Source organism: Tachyglossus aculeatus, chromosome 23, assembly GCF_015852505.1.
Source record: "Tachyglossus aculeatus isolate mTacAcu1 chromosome 23, mTacAcu1.pri, whole genome shotgun sequence".
NCBI lineage: Eukaryota > Metazoa > Chordata > Mammalia > Monotremata > Tachyglossidae > Tachyglossus > Tachyglossus aculeatus.
Window position 1 is genome coordinate 7,930,492 of NC_052088.1, and position 16,806 is coordinate 7,947,297.

At 51.5% G+C, this 16,806-nt stretch overlaps 2 protein-coding genes across 2 annotated transcripts in view; both read left to right on the forward strand.

Moving 5' to 3' along the window:
• SLC39A9 (solute carrier family 39 member 9) overlaps positions 1-12,847 on the forward strand; it is a 40,339-nt gene extending 27,492 nt beyond the window's left edge. The window contains exons 4-7 of the mRNA XM_038765509.1: positions 3,176-3,244; positions 5,357-5,442; positions 7,030-7,164; positions 9,221-12,847. Coding sequence (XP_038621437.1) covers positions 3,176-3,244; positions 5,357-5,442; positions 7,030-7,164; positions 9,221-9,451 — 521 coding nt within the window. The 3' untranslated portion in view covers positions 9,452-12,847. The remainder of the gene's footprint in view (positions 1-3,175; positions 3,245-5,356; positions 5,443-7,029; positions 7,165-9,220) is intronic.
• Positions 12,848-14,843: 1,996 nt separating this feature from the next.
• PLEKHD1 (pleckstrin homology and coiled-coil domain containing D1) overlaps positions 14,844-16,806 on the forward strand; it is a 29,860-nt gene continuing 27,897 nt past the window's right edge. The window contains exon 1 of the mRNA XM_038765647.1: positions 14,844-14,863. The gene's annotated coding sequence lies outside the window, so the exon portion shown is untranslated. The remainder of the gene's footprint in view (positions 14,864-16,806) is intronic.

The following is a 16,806-nucleotide window of genomic DNA, read 5'->3' on the forward strand; positions in this document are numbered from 1 at the left end:
AATAAATAAATAGAGTAATAAATATGTACATACATATATACAGGTGCTGTGGGGAAGGGAATGAATGAATGAAGAGACATGTTCCCTGCCCACAACGAGTTTACAGTTTTGAGTCAGTCGTATCTATCGAGCGCTTACTGTGTGCAGAGCGCTACAGAGCAATATAACAGACACATTCCTTGCCCACAATGAGCTTACAGTTTAGGATCAGTCAGTCGTATTTATCGAGCACTTACCGTGTGCAGAGCGCTATACTAAGCGCTTGGGAGAGGACATATACCTGCCTGTGGAAAGCGGCTGTAAGATCATTGTGGGTGGGGGATGTGTCATTGTATCGTCCTCTCCCAAGGGCTTAGTACACTGCTCTGTACATGGGAGGCGCTCAGTAAATACCAGTGACTGACTGACTGAGGATCCGGAGGGGGTTGCTGTCAACTGTGGGAAAGTTTTTTATTTTTCTTTTCTTGTCAGGGTATTTGTTACGTGCTTACTGTGTGCCAGGCACTGTTGTAAGCGCTGGGGTGGATACAAGGTTGGACACAATCCCTGTCCCACGTGGGGCTCACAGTCTTAATCCTCACTTTACAGATGAGGGAACCGAGGCCCAGAGGAGTGAAGTGACTCGCCCAAGGGCACCCAGCCGACAAGGGGCGGAGCCGGGATTAGAACCCAGGTCCTCCTGATTCCCAGGCCCAGGCTCCATCCACTAAGGCATGCTGCTTCTAAGTTCAGTGAGAGCAAGCGAGGTGCCGCTCCCAGGCCAACCGGACCCTTCTCTTCCCTGAGGGGATGAGGAGCTCTGATTCTCACGGGAAGTTTGCCATTCCTTGGACAAGCCACTTCACTTCTCTGTGCCTCAGTTCCCTCATCTGTAATATGGGAATAAAGGCCACCCACGTGGGACAGGGACTGTGTCCAACCTGATTAGCTTGTATTTATCGCATTCATTCATTCAGTTGTACTTATTGAGCACTTAGTGTGTGCAGAGCACTGTACTAAGTGCTTGGGAATAATAATAATAATAATAATAATGGCATTTATTAAGCGCTTACTATGTACAAAGCACTGTTCTAAGCGCTGGGGAGGTTACAAGGTGATCAGGTTGTCCCACGGGGGGCTCACAGTCTTAATCCCCATTTTACAGATGAGGGAACCGAGGCCCAGAGAAGTGAAGTGACTTGCCCAAAGTCACCCAGCTGACAATTGGCAGAGCCGGGGTTTGAACCCATGACCTCTGACTCCAAAGCCTGGGCTCTTTCCACTGAGCCCCGCTGCTTCTCAAAGTACAAGTCAGCAACATACAGAGACAGTCCCTACCCAACAAATGGGCTTACTCAGTGCTTAGTACAGTGCCTGGCACGTAGTAAGCACTTAACGAGTACCATTAAAAAAACAAGAACAAAAAAAGGCAAAGAGGGAAAGGGCCTAGGGCTGGGAGTCTGGAGGATCTGGGTTCTAATCCTGGCTCCGCTACTCGCCTGCTGCGTTTCCTTGGGTGAGTCACTTCACTTCTTCGGGCCTTGGTTTCATCATCTGTAAATCAGGGGTGAAATACCCGTTCTCCCTCCCCTTCAGACTGCGGGACAAGGACCGTGCCTATCCTGATTATCTAGTTTCTACCCCAGTACCTAATAATAATAATAATGATGGCATTTATTAAGCACTTTCTGTGTGCAAAGAACTGTTCTAAGCGCTGTACGATACTTGGCTTAACAGACATCATCGGTAAGCTCGCTGGGACGGGGAATGCGTAATTATTGCACTGTACTCCCCCAAGCGCTTAGTACAGTGTCCAGCACACCGTACTCAATAAATACGATTGAGCGATCAGTGTTATCATTATTAATAGGATTATGCATTTGCCACTGCTGTTTCTTGTGGAATTTGCCTTTTATGAAGTAGTGTGGCCTCGTGGATAGAGCCCGGGACTGCCTGTCGGAGGGACCTGGGTTCTAATCTATTAGTGATAGAAGAAACGCTCGCCGTAATAAACTTTTCTCTAACCTGCCTGCTCTTACACAGCACAGAGTCCATGAAGGTTTTCTTCTTTGGTGCACCCACCAAAGAATTGGCCTCTTGCCTTCCTGCAGGGCTGGAATAGGGGAAGCCAATGTCTGGTGGTGACAAAAAGAGATGCTGAGTGTACTAACTCTGGTGTAACATACTCTCCCAAGCGCTCAGTACAGGGTCCTGCACACAGTAAGCGATCAATAAATATGATTGATTGAGTAAAGCCTCAACCTCGTCTTCGTAAGCTTGGCCGGCCGGCGGACCTAATCCGTCGCGACTAGCCCTCTTCTGGGTCTGGTTGGGCTGAAATCTACCGCCGCGACCGGGCCCCATGGCTACTCAAATAAAAGTATTTACTGAGCTCCTACCGTGGGCAGAGCGCTGCTGACATTCTGCTGTTGTTCACATGTTCCATGAGTTCCTTTTTTTCTTTTAATCAGTGGTATTTAAGGGCTCACTGTGTGCCAGGCGCTGTACTAAGTGCTGGGGTAGATATAAGTTACTCAAGTTGGACATAGTCCATGTCCCACAAGGGGCCCACAGACTTAATCCCCGTTTTACAGATGAGGGAACTGCGGCCCAGAGAAGTGAAGTGACTTGCCCGAGGTCAAACAGCGGACAGGTGGCGGAGGCAGGATTAGAACCCAGGTCCTTCTGACTTGCCGGCGTCTTCCAAAAACCGGTTTGACACCATAAGGAGTTAGAGGAGGAAGAGAAACATCAGTTGGTACGAGATCATCATCATCATCATCATCATCAATCGCATTTATTGAGCGCTTACTGTGTGCAGAGCACTGTACTAAGCGCTTGGGAAGTACAAGTTGGCAACATATAGAGACAGTCCCTACCCAACAGTGGGCTCACAGTCTAAAAGGGGGAGACAGAGAACAAAACCAAACATACTAACAAAATAAAATAAATAGAATAGATATGTACAAGTAAAATAAATAAATAAATAGAGTAACAAATATGTACAAACATATATACATATGTACAGGTGCTGTGGGGAAGGGAAGGAGGTAAGATGGGGGGGTGGAGATAGTGCTAGTGTTTGGGGGTCGGGGGTTTGGGGGGGATATATTAATCGGCTCGTGTAAATAATTTTCCCCATTTCCGAGCCGGACCGTGCGCTCATCCCTCTTTCCCCCAATGCTTTGCCTTTCAGATCCAGAAGCTGCAAGACCCGGCAGTTCCAAAATCACCACCACCCTGGGCCTCGTCGTCCACGCCGCAGGTGAGACGGGCCGGGCCGTTCATTCATTCATTCAGTCGTATTTATTGAGCGCTTACTGGGTGCAGAGCACTGTACTAAGCGCTTGCCCAGGTGGGCCCGGAACCGCTCCCCCATTGGGCGGGGATCTGACCGCCCTCTACGAGAACGTGTGGGCTGACGAGTCCGTGCGGGGCCGAGCCCGGCGGCTGGGGCTGTTCCTCGGAGGGAGACCCTCCGGGCCGCCCGCAGACCCCAGAGCCATGGGAACCCTCGGAGGGCATCGGGGCCGCAGACTCCAGTCTGTCCCGGGCAGGGGGCACCGTCTCCCACAGGGCACTAGAGTGGAGCCTCCCTTAAGAATAATAATAATAATAATAATAATAATATTAATGATGGCATTTGTTAAGCGCTTACTATGTGCAGAGCACTGTTCTAAGCGCTGGGGGGGATACAAGGTGATCAAGTTGTCCCACGTGGGGCTCACAGTCTTAATCCCCATTTTACAGATGAGGTGACTGAGGCTCAGAGAAGTGAAGTGACCTGCCCCAGGCCACACAGCAGACATGTGGCGGAGCCAGGATTCGAACCCATGACCTCCAAAGCCCGGGCTCTTTCCACTGAGCCACCCCGCTCCCTTACCCCGCCGCAGGGAGACGGCAGTTGCCAAGGGGCCCTGTTAGCCGGCGGGGGCAGGGGGAGATGCCAGCCAACACCCGCCGGGAGCGGAACATATCAATCAATCGATCCTCTAGACTTTGTGTTCGTTGTGGGCAGGGAATGTGTCCGTTTGTTGTTTTATTGTACTCTCCCAAGTGCCGAGTCCAGTGGTAAGCACTCAGTAAATAAGATTCAACAAGGGAATGAATCAGTTGTGTTTGTTGAGTGCTTATCTGTGTGCAGAGCTCTATAATAATAATAATAATGGTATTTGTTAAACACTTACAATGTGCAAAGCACTGCTCTAAGCGCTGGGGAGGTTACAAGGTGATCAGGTTGTCCCACGGGAGGCTCACAGTCTTCATCCCCATTTTACAGATGAGGGAACTGAGGCCCAGAGAAGGGAAGTGACTTGCCCAAAGTCACACAGCTGACAGGTGGCGGAGGTGGGATGACCTCTGACTCCCAAACCCGTGCTCTTTCCACTAAGCCACGCTATACTGAGCACTTGGGAGAGTTCCATATACCAAGCATCGTGGAGAGGCCCTTTTTTCCTTTTATAGTATTTGGTAAAGCGCTTACTCCATGCCAGGAACTGTACTAAGCACTGGGTTAGATACGAGCTAATCAGGTTGGACACAGTCCCCGTCCCATTTGGGGCTCACCAGTCTTAATCCCCATTTTATAGATATCCGAGGCGCAGAGAAGCAAAGTGACTTGCCCAAGGTCACCAAGCAGATGAGTGGTGGAGCCAAGGTTAGAACCCAGGTCCACGCTCTATCCATTAGGCCACACTGCTTCTCAACAGGTCTTTGTGTGTGAGAACAGAGATGGGTGGATGGGAATAGTTGGGATCTTCAATCGTATTTCAGTTGTGTTTTCTGAGCGCTTACTATGTGCCGAGCACTGCACTAAGCACTTGGGAGAATACAGTAGAACAGTGTAATAGACACATTCCCTGTGCAAAGCAATCTCTAGCCCAGTGGCTCAGTGGAATGAGCTCGGGCTTTGGAGTCAGAGGTCACGGGTTCAAATCCTGGCTCTGCCACTTGTCAGCTCTGTGACTTTGGGCAAGTGACTTGACTTCTCCGGGCCTCAGTTCCCTCATCCGTAAAATGGGGATTAAGTCTGTAAGCCCCCCCATGGGACAACCTGCTCACCTTGTAACCTCCCCAGCGCTTAGAACAGTGCTTTGCACATAGTAAGCGCTTAATAAATGCCATCATCATTATTATTATAGAAATGGTTTGGAAAAGCCTCCTCTGGGAGGGGGCTGCAGAACATTTTAAGGTGGTAGTGGGGAGAGAGGGGGTCACCCCTTCTCTAATTAGCTTCCTCCTCCTCCACTGTGAGTGGAAAGTTGGGGGGGTGGGGGGTGTCTTCCGAGGGGTTCACAGTGGCTCCCTTTATTGTCACGTCATTGACCCAGGATTTTCATGGTGTTTTTTTTTTTGTTTCCCTTCCCCTGGTCCTTAGCTGATGGAGTGGCTTTGGGAGCAGCGGCTTCTACATCGCAGACCAGCGTCCAGCTGATCGTATTCGTGGCAATCATGCTACACAAAGTGAGTGTTCCGGTTTAAGTGCGAGGGCCTGGCCTCAGAGGGCTCTACCTCCTGGGCTCCCGCCGTCACCCCAGCCGGAGAAACCGCTTGGCAGAGACCCAAGAGGGAGGATTTTTTTTTCTTTCCTTTCGGCGTCAGAGCGATATCAGCCGTTGGGAATTGCGAGACCGTGAGACTTCGGCCATTCTCTGCTCAGTTCCCCCTCAGCCCATCGCTCGTGCCAGAAATGGCTGTTTTTTCGGGTGTCTGGTTCACGATTTCATGTTCGTGTTCAGCTGTGATTTCTTTTTATGGACAGGTAACCACAGGCTAACTCTTTCCTTGATTTTTCCTCTTAGCACTCAATGCCCCCAGCAACCCATTGGCAGAGAATCGGGCACGTGGATAGTTCCTGTCGGTTGCCCAATAGTAATTATGGTATTTGTTAAGTGCTTACTATGTGCCAGGCACTGTACTAAGTGCTGGAAGGGCAGAGGCTGCTAGAGGGCAAAGGTCATAGCTTTCCTAAGGTCTCCAGCTCGCAGCACCTCTTGGGTTTTTTTTTTTCTTTCTGTGTGTTCGTCGGGGTTGGAGGGTATTTAAGTGCTTACTATGTGCCAGACACTGTACTAAGCTCTGGGGTAGTAATAATAATAACAATAATTATGATGTTTAAGATGTGCCAGGCAGTGTACTAAGCTCTGGGGTAGTCATAATAATAACAATAATTATGATGTTTAAGTGCTCCTCTTCCCCATCCCACCCGCCCTACCTCCTTCCCCTCCCCACAGCACTTGTATATATAATAATAATAATAGCATTTATATTTGTACAGATTTATTACTCTATTTTACTTGTACATATTTGCTATTCTATTTATTTTGTTAATGATGTGCCTAGAGCTTTAATTCTATTTGTTCTGACGACTTTGACACCTGTCTACATGATTTGTTTGTTGTCTGTCTCCCCCTTCTAGACTGTGAGCCCATTGTTGGGCTCTATATGTTGCCAACTTGTACTTCCCAAGCGCTTAGTACAGTGCCCTGCACACAGTAAGCGCTCAGTAAATATGATTGAATGAATAAACGAATGAATAATATGTTCCAGGCACTATAATAAGCACTGGGGTGGATACAGGCAAATTGGGTTGGACAGAGTCCCTGTCCCATGTGGGGCTCACTGCCTCAGTTGCATTTGTTGAGCACTTACTGTGTGCAGAGCACTGAGATACTGTCGCCTGTGGTCGCACAGCAGAGATTAGAACCCATGACCTTCTGACTCCCGAGTCCATCCCAAGCGCTTCGTACAGTGCTCTGCGCATAGTAAGCGCTCAGTAAACACGATTGAATGAATGAATACTCTATCCACTACACTTCGCGGCTATAAACTAGTCAGGTTGGACCCAGTCCGGGTCCCACGTGAGCCTCACCAGTCTCAATCCCCGTTTTCCGGACGAGGGAACTGAGGTCCAGAGAAGTGACAAGCCTTGCCCGCGGACACACGGCAGACACGGGGCGGAGCCGGGATGAGAACCCATGTCCCTTTGACTCCCGGGCCCGGCAGTCCCGAAGAGCCCCGACACAGTGAGCCGCGTTCTTCCCCTCGTAGGCGCCCGCGGCCTTTGGGTTGGTCTCCTTCCTGATGCACGCCGGACTGGAGCGGAACCGAATCAGGAAGCACCTGCTGGTCTTTGCCCTGGCCGCCCCTGTCCTGTCGATGGTGACGTACCTCGGGCTGAGCAAGGTGAGGATTTCTGCGTCCTTAGTTGCCCTCAGCCCCCGGGGCGAGGCAGGCCCGGAGGGCTCTCCCCGCGTGATCCCGACCTAGGCTCCCTCTAGGCTGTGAGCTCGTTGTCGGCACGGAATGTGTCTCTTGTTCTGTTGGAATAATAAGGATGGCATTTGTTCCATCCAAATGCCAAGGAGGATCCAAGGTGATCAGGTTGTCCCACGTGGGGCTCACAGTCTTCATCCCCATTTTACAGATGAGGGAACTGAGGCACAGTGAAGCGACTTGCCCAAAGTCACACAGCTGACAAGTGGCGGAGCCGGGATTAGAACCCAAGACCTCTGACTCCTAAGCCCGGGCTCTTTCCACCGAGCCACGCTGCTTCTGTTGTACTCTCCCAGTGCTCTGCTCAAAGTAAGCACTCGATAAATACGACCGACTGGCTGGCTGACTGACCTCCTCCCCTGACAACAGTTTGCTGCCCTCCCTCTGACGGAAAATGTCAGCTAGCTTCTTCCCTCAGAGCCGAAGGAAGATGACAGCGTGTTCATTCAGTCATTCATTCAGTCGTATTTATTGAGCGCTTACTGTGTGCAGAGCACTGTACTAAGCACTTGGAAAGTACAATTCATTCATTCACTCATTTATTGAGCGCTTACTGTGTGCAGAGCACTGTAGTAGGCGCTTGGGAAGTACAAGTCAGCAACATATAGAGACGGTTCCTACCCAACAACGGGCTCACAGTCTGAAAGGGGGAGACAGACAAGAAAATTGTAGGTCTTCTGACTCCGTGGACCATGATCTAGACTGTGAGCCCACTGTTGGGTAGGGACCGTCTCTATATGTTGCCAACTTGTATACTTCGCAAGCGCTCTGCACACAGTAAGCGCTCAATAAATACGATTGAATGAATGAATGAATGATCTTTCCATTAGGCTGTTTGTCGTCCACGTTTCCACTACATTTCCTTTACTAAGATGGGTATGAGAGTTCCAATACCCAAATTATGTGTTGAGTTCAGCAGCGTCAGTCAGTCATTCGTATTTATTCAGCACCGACTGTGTGCGGGACACTGTGGTCAGCTCTTGGGAGAGTACAGCACAACAATATAACAACAGACACATTCCCTGCCCACAAACGTGTTTCAGTCTAGAGGGGGGAACAGACATCAATATAAGTAAATAAATTACAGGTGCGGACATAAGAGCTGTGGGGCTGGGTGGGATGAATGAAGGAAGCAAGGCAGGGCGATGCCGAAGGGAGTGGGAGAAGAGGAACAGGGGGCTTAGGGAAGGCTTCTTGGAGGAGATGGGCCTTCAGTAAGGCTGCGAAGTAGGGGAGAGGAATTGTCCGTTGGGTACAAGGAAGGAGGGCATTCCGGACCAGAGGTCGGTAGCGAGATAGATGAGATTGAGGTACCGTGAGAAGGTTGGCATTAGAGGGGTGAGATATGTGGGCTTGGTTGTAGTAGGAGAGCAGCGAGATGAGGGAGGAGAGGGTGAGGTGAATTAGTGCTCTAAAGCCAGCGGTGAGGAGTTTGTGTCATCTGCATTGTTCCCGCCCTGAGCCTCACCCTGCCCCTAGGAACAAATCAGTAAAGAAGATCTGGGAGAGTTTATCGGAGCCAAAGCATTTTGTGGGAATCTTCCCGTAGGGCCCGCCCAGTCAGCCGTTGGCAGACCCCAGGATACGCCCCGTTAAGCACGTTCCTAGCGAATCTTTGGAAGGGGATCTCCTTAATGGTGGGTCGGCTTAACCCGAACCAGCCGCCTCCCCGGAGCGGAGGGAATCGAATGCGCGCGCGTGAAACGTATTCTTAAACCCCAAGTCCGAAGCACAGCAGCCCGTGACTACTGACTGAGTGCTGCCCGCCCCGGGCTTCAGGCAGGGCCAGCCAAGGTTGCCCACACGGCTCTTCCCGTCCTTGTCTGCCTGCCTCATTCATTCACTCATCCGGTTCTGTCTGTCCAGCGCTCACTGTGTGCAGAGCACCGCACTGAGCTCTATAACGGTCCCTCCCTCTAGGGTCTCTCCCTCCCGCCCCTCTCAATTCTCCGTTTAACTTCCACAGAGCAGCAAAGAAGCCCTCTCGGAAGTAAACGCCACGGGGGTGGCCATGCTCTTCTCGGCCGGGACGTTCCTCTACGTGGCCACGGTGCACGTCCTTCCGGAGGTGGGCGGCACGGGGCACAGCCACAGACCCGACGCCGCTGGGGGGAAAGGACTCAGCCGCCTGGAGGTGGCCGCCCTGGTCCTGGGCTGCCTCATCCCCCTCGTCCTGTCCATCGGGCACCAACATTAACCGTCCGGGAATCACCGCCTCTCCCCCCGCCCGGACTAGGGTGGGCAGCGACCTTCGGCTCCACGGCGGCTCCCCGGTTTCCGGCAGAATCTCCAGAGTCCCAAGGGACTTGAACAGCCCGGAGTCCTGGAAGCGTTCGTAGTCTAGAAACCTGGCGGTTGCAGTCGGATAAATCCATCCTCGATGGCCGGGGGAGGGAGGGGACTTTTTAGGAGCCGTTGGGATAGCGGTGCGACTCTTTCCCTATTCTCAGGGAAGGTGGGATGTGGGTTCCTAGGAAGGGAAGCGCGTCGGAACTTGGGTACTCCCCGGGACGTGGAAAGTCCGGCATTCTGCCATTTGGCCTCCTGCCTCCTCTCTGTGTCCGGAAACTTCCTTTTCCATAAGGTGAGGGGGTCTCCCGCGTCACCCGCCCCTCTGTTTTGAACACGGTCTCTGCCCTCTGACGGGGACCGGGCACCTCGGCCCTTCTGCGCGGGTTCGGAAGGCCACAGCGAGCCTTGTGCACCCATTTTTTTTTTTAAACGTTTGGGTTTTCTGGAGGGAGAGGGTCAGGAGAAGCAGATGGGACCGCGGAGAGAGCAAGCTCCCAGGATATTCCTCTTCTCCGCGACGCTCCGGAAAAATCCCCGTTATCACCATCTTGGAGCCGGTTCCGGCCCGGGCCGGCCCTCAGCGGCCCCGATTCTCCCCAGAGCATCTTTCGGAAGATGGGGCGGGGGACCGGGTTGGAGCTTTTAAAAGTTACCGTTGGAAACTGAGGAAAGACACCTCTACAGCCCTTTTGTCCGGAAGCACTACTGAGTTCCGTGTCGTCTTTAAAGACAAAAGTATTAATGTGAGCGGAGCGACAGTTCCAACGGCAAACCCTCCCTCGTCGTATCCTAGGTTGTGCTTGAGGATGAGGAGGTGTGTTGGTAAGGGAAGTCTGAACGCTAATCTAAAAAAAAAAAAAAAGTCATTTTCCTGGCAGTTGGAAGCCGGTTGAAAAGACGTCGCTTGGGACGTTACCGTCTTTTTCCTGCTTTTCCTCTAGGGCACTTGTGCCCCTGGCTTTCCCTGACCCTCCACCCTTTCAACGTGCTGATGAAACTCTCTGGCCCTCCATAACAACCTTTGCATTGCCGTACGTCATTCCTCCCTTCCCCTCACAAGACAGCCCCTTCCCATTTAAGTGCTGACTGTTGTTTTTTTCCCTTCCCAATTACTTATCAGATCTCACTTCCCTGTGCAGGGGGGGTGGCGGTAATTAATACTGTTTTGTGGGATGAGCAGAAATCATTAGTGACAGGCCAACAGGGTGCATTTTCCCCCACAGATTTTCTGTTTAAGCTGTCCCCCTTCCCGTCGAATAACCAATCGGCTAAGTGTACTATCGCACGCTCGGTTTCAATTTTATTTTATTGTGCCACCTGGAGACATGTTGTCAGATAAAGGGGCCCAAGTGTGTTTTTTCAGGTGGATTTTTTTCATCTCGCCCTTGCCGTCCGGCCCTACGTATTTTTTGGACCTCCAGCCCCAGCCGGCTCACACAGTTCATCGACAGAAAAAGGATTCCCCACCCCTCTGCCGGTGACAGGCCAAAGAAGCCCCGCAGCAGACGGCTTTACCGATAGCTTCCCGCTCTGGCGACAGTCGATCGTATTTCAGCGATCCTAGATGTCCTTGTAACGGTAAAGGCGGGAGAGACGATAGAGCTTTGCCCACAGCGGTCTCGTCCTCGCCGGTGACTTTGGCTCCTTGAGATGTTTTCCTAGTTGGCGTGTTTGCCGTCAGAGAGCAGGGGTCGGGCCTTTGGTTTGGATGCGGGTCCTCCCTGCCCCGCGGGGTCAGAAAACCATTCCCCCCGCAATTAGCCAAAGTCCCTTCGTTGTGCCTTGCCGACGTGGGTGAGGGTTTGATCCGTGCCTCCCTCCGCGGGGCTCGGGCCCTTGTCCGGGATGAGACCCCTCCACCCTCCGGAGCTTCAGCCCCGGATATTACGATCCTCCAGCCCGGCGTCGTGGGTAAGAAACGGCCGTCGGAAGCGTGTCTGGCTCAGACGCCTCTGAATTGTCAGGAAGTGAACAGTCAAGGCCCAAACTTGAGGGAAGAGGACGGCGACTGTCGGTTAAGCGTAACGGTACTTTCATTGGCCCTGACTGTATCAGTGCCACACTGCAGAGCCAAACGGTTGCCACCCACGAACTGCTGGCCCCATTAGGCATGAAATTTGGGGCAACGGTTGCGAGGCTTAACTTAATTCAATGGAAAGCATTATTCTCCTCCAACGAACAGTCACGCAAAGAGTGCGGCTTCCAGTCCTTAAAGAGGCACGCTCCTCAGATTCTGGTTTGAAAATACCACGGAGACATCCTCTCCCCTCCCTGCAGGGCCTCCGTTTCAAGTGTTCAGAGGCACAGAAGGTTCGGGTATAATTTGGTTCATCCGCTGCCTCTCTGTGGCCAAAAGTTCTGCGCTGTAGGAGTAGAGAGTCAGAAACGGCCCCACCGTCAGGGGCTATTATTCGTTCTTCCCCTTCTCCCCCTCCTCCCCCACCAAAATCCTTCCTCAACCCCAAACTTCACAACCAAACCTGTTCAAGTCATCAGCCAACAGTTCCTGGGTTCTCAGTCACTCAGTGGAACATCAAGGGGACGCCTTGAAGGATCAGAGTATCCCTCCCGCCCCCCACGCTTCATCCGCCTGCTTTCTCTTCACCCGACGGGGAACAACCGAGCATCCCACCGGCATCAGAATCTGTCAAGCAGCCGAAATGCGTTCGCCGCCACGTCCCGAGCACAGGAGCCCAACGTCGCCCCGCCGACCCCAACTGAGCCCTTTCCTTCCGAGTGTCTCCAAGCCTAGGGGGTCTCCTGAGATGGTCCGGAAAGCGCCTGCCTTTGTTCGGGATGGCTACCCGGGGGTGTTCTCCGGGGTTGCCTTCCCACAACCTCCCGGAGCCGGGAAATTTGGACTTGGAAACCAATTATCGACGTTTCCCCTTTTGTTCCTCAGACTTCTCCGTCAACCTTTACAGTCCCGGAAGAAGAGTATGAATCATGGAAAGGAAAATCCCCCACCCTTCGGGAATTCTCCGTGCCCAGCCTGACACGGGCGGGGGGCTTTACCACGGGGAGGTCAACTCTGGGGGGGCTTCAGGGCGGTATCGCCCACAAAGCTGGCCACTCCTCGGAGGCGGTGTCGCCGTACCCCCGAATCCCAACGGATCGAACGATGATTTTAAAGTCCCTTTTTTTATTTTTTTCCTGGATTGTTTGTATACATGAAATCATTCCACAGATGGCTGCCTGCCTTATTGTTTCGTTCCTTTACACTTTGTGAATTGATTTAAAGAGAAAAACCATTGCACCTTCTGATTGGTTTTATCACATTAAATTTTTATTGGGCTCTGCACCGTCTGCCAACAGCTGGTCACTCACCCCGTCGGGAATCTGTGCGCCCGGGTAATGGACACCACGGTTACGTATCTGGGAAGAAAACGGGCCAGGTGGAGAGGGACGGGAGAAATGTTCGACCGCCTACAACGAGCTTACTTGTCTAGGCTTGTTCATTCAGTCATACTTATTGAGTGCTTCCTCTGTGCAGAGCACTCTGATAAGCACTTGGACTCGGCCTGGCTTTAAATTTCAAGGGAGTCTCGGTTTTTTTTTTCATTTGTGTGGGTTGGGCCGATGAATCAATTGTATTTGTTGAGCACTTTGAGCAGAGCACTGTGCTAAGTGCTTTCTAGACTATGAGCCTACTATGGGTAGGATACCCTACTGTGTAGGAATTGTCTCTATTTGTTGCCGAATTGTACTTTCCAAGTGCTTAGTACAGTGCTGTGCACAAAGTAGGCGCTCAATAAATACGATTGAATGAATGAATATAATATGACAGCTGACAGACACATTCTGTGCCCACAGTGAGCTGAGCTTACAGTCTAGGGAGGAGGATAAATCTACTTGAAGAAATTTAGTAGAGGAATCTATTCGTCCAAAGATGATAATTGTCGTGTCCAAATCCTTACTGGGGGCAGAGCGCTGTCCTTAGCCTTGGAGTAGTCAGAAGATGATGATAACGTTGGTATTTGCTAAGCGCTCACTATGTGCCAGGCACTATACTGAGTGCTGGGGTCGATATAGGCAAATCGAGTTGGACACAGTCCCCGTCCCACATGGGGCTCACAGTCTTAATCCGCATTTGACAGATGAGGTAACTGAGGCCCAGAGAAGTGAAGAGACCTGCTGAAGGTCACACAGCAGACAAGCGGCAGAGCCGGGATTAGAACCCAGGTCCTTCTGACTCCAGGTCCGTGCTCTATCCACTAGTCCACGCTGCTTCTCTATAATCAGATTGGAACCAGTCCCTCCCCAGCACGAGGCTCGCAGTCCCGGGGAAGGAGATGAAGGACTTCATCCCCATTGTACAGATGTGGAAAAGGAGACCCGGAAAAGCCAAGCGACATGCCCGAGATCCCACAGCGGGCTAGTGAAGGAGCTGAGCTGAGAACCCAGGCATCTGACCCCCTTGGTGACTTTGCAGAGCCAGAAGGTGACCAGCTCTGCATTCTGTGGAGTTTCTTGCTCAAATGCTGTCCAATCCTTGGGCTGTGGCATCCCAACCTGCCATCAGAAGCTCCCCCGTTTCCCACAGTTTGGGACTGAAACATTATAGGGAAGCAGTGTGGCCGAGTGGTTACAGCATGGGCCTGGGACCTGGCTCCTCCACTTGCATGCTGTGTGACCTTGGGCCTCAGTTACTTCATCTGTAAAATGGAGATTAAAACCAGAGCCCCATGTAGGAGAAGGGCAGTGTCCAACCTTATTAGCTTGTATCTACCCCAGCGCCTAGAACAGTGCCTGGCACAGAGTAAGCGCTTAACAAATGCTACCAAAAAAAAAAGCATTGGGTCCAGTGTTGGCGACTCTGTCAGTGAGAGATTTGAGGTTGCTGAGGAGGGGACAACGCTGGAGTATGGGAGGACCAACCATGGAAAGGGAAATCCTGCTTCAGGGCCTCTATGAGGTGAGTTGGAGGAGGGTCGGGTAATTGGGGGTGCCCCCGGGTCACAAGCCTACGGACCCTAAGCTGTGGAAGGGAAAATCTTACCCAAAACGGCTTCAGAGCCCTTTTTTCTCCGGGGTTTTTGAGTTTGCGGCCGCTCAAAGCAGACTAAGATGCTGGTTCTGACGAATTCCTCCCCGAATAATTTGCTCTTACCCCGGGGGGGTGGGGGGAGAGAGTGTGGACTGGAGGGGCTGTATTATATGGGCATCGGGGCAGACCATTCCCCCCAACCTTGAGACGTGTCTCACCTCCTCTCTTTCTTTTGTCTCGAGCAGTAGACTTTGAAGATTTTACGCCTCAACCCAGTGAGAACAGTACTGTGTAATGATCTGCTGGTGCCTTCTGTTGCCTGATAAACAGGTATGAAGCTAGAAAACGGTATGTAGTTCAGAAGTTGTATCCTAACGGCTTCAGTGCTGCATCACTCTCCCCCACAACCCACAGAGAAGCAGCGTGGCTCAGTGGAAAGAGCCCGGGCTTTGGAGTCAGAGGTCATGGGTTCAAATCCCAGCTCTGCCAAATGTCAGCTGGGCAAGTCACTTAACTTCTCTGGGCCTCGGTTGCTTCATCTGTAAAATGGGGATTAAGACTGTGAGCCCCCTGTGGGACAACCTGATCACCTTGTAACCTCCTCGGCGCTTAGAACAGTGCTTTGCACATAGTAAGCGCTTAACAAATGCCATCATCATCATCACAACCGCCTAATATGTTGTTACGAGACGCCTCCTACTCTTCCCTTCCGGTTTTGTTCTCTGCCTCCCCCTTTTAGACTGTGAGCCTACTGTTGGGTGGGGACTGTCTCTATATGTTGCCAATTTGTACTTCCCAAGCGCTTAGTACAGTGCTCTGCACATAGTACGCGCTCAATAAATACGATTGATGATGATGATGATGTGACCTGGCTGGGAAAATGGAAAGAGCTCGGGCCTGGGGGTCGGAGGACCTGGCTTCTAATCCTGACTCTTCCGATCGTTTGCCGGGTGACCTTGGGCAAATCACTTCTCTGGGCCTCTGTTTCCTCAACTGTAAAATGGGGATTAAATCCTGCTCCCTCCTACTTAAGCCCGTGTGTGACAGGGACTGTGTCCAATCTGATAAACCTGTAGCTACCCAGTGCTTAGAACAGTGCTCAGCAGCACTAAGGCTTTGAAGTGGGGGGAGTTGAATCTTTTCCTACCATGGCCGGGCAAGCCACGGTCCCGTAGGGGCTCCGAGGGCCTGATTAGCTTTTGGTCTGTTTTGTCTTCCCCGGATGACCTTGGCCACAGGGGATGTGCTGGGCCGGCCCCCCTGCCCTTCTCTGGCAGGTGGCCAACATAGAGCTAGGAAACAGAGTCAATGTGTGCAGCCCTCCGAGGGACTCTTGGAAGTAGCCAGCAATGCAAAGAAAAAGCCCCCTGCCCACTTGTACCCCCTGGTTTTGGCGGGGGAGATTATGATATTTGTTTAGGGCTTATTATGTGTCTAACACCATCCTAATAATAACAATTATGGCGCTTGATAAGCGCTTACTATGTGCCAAGCACTGTTCTAAGCACTAGGGTAGATACAAAGGTAATAATAATGGCGTTTATTAAGCGCTTACTATGTGCAAAGCACTGTTCTAAGCTCTGGGGAAGTTACAAGGTAATCAAGTTGGCCCATGGGGGGCTCACATCTACATCCCCATTTTACAGATGAGGTAACTGGGACACAGAGAGGTTAAGTGACTTGCCCAGAGTCACACAGCTGACAAGTGGCGGAGGCGGGATTAGAGCCCACGGTCTCTGATTCCTAAGCCTGGGGTCTTGCCACTTAAACCATACTGCTTCTCAATTATAATAGTGGCATTTATTAAGCACTTACTATGTGCAAAGCACAGTTCTAAGCGCTGGGGAGGTCACAAGGTGATCAGGTTGTCCCACTGGGGGCTCACAGTTTTAATCCCCATTTTACAGATGAGGTAACCAATGCCCAGAGAAGTTAAGTGACTTGCCCAAAGTCACACAGCTGACAGTTGGTGGAGCCGGGATATGAACCCATGACCCCCTTGTGGAACAGGGACTGTAACAATAATAATAATAATAGTAATTTTATTTGTTACACGCTTACTATGTGCCGAACAAAGTTCTAAACTCTGGCGTAGATAAAAGCTGCTCAGGTTGGACACAGTCCCTGTCCCACATGGTGCTCCCAGTCTTCATCCCCATTTTTCAGATGAGGGAAGTGAGGCCCAGAGAAGTGAAGCGACTTGCCAAGGTCACACAACTGACAAGCGGCAGAGTCGGAATTAGAACCCATGACCTCTGTCTCCCAGGTATGGG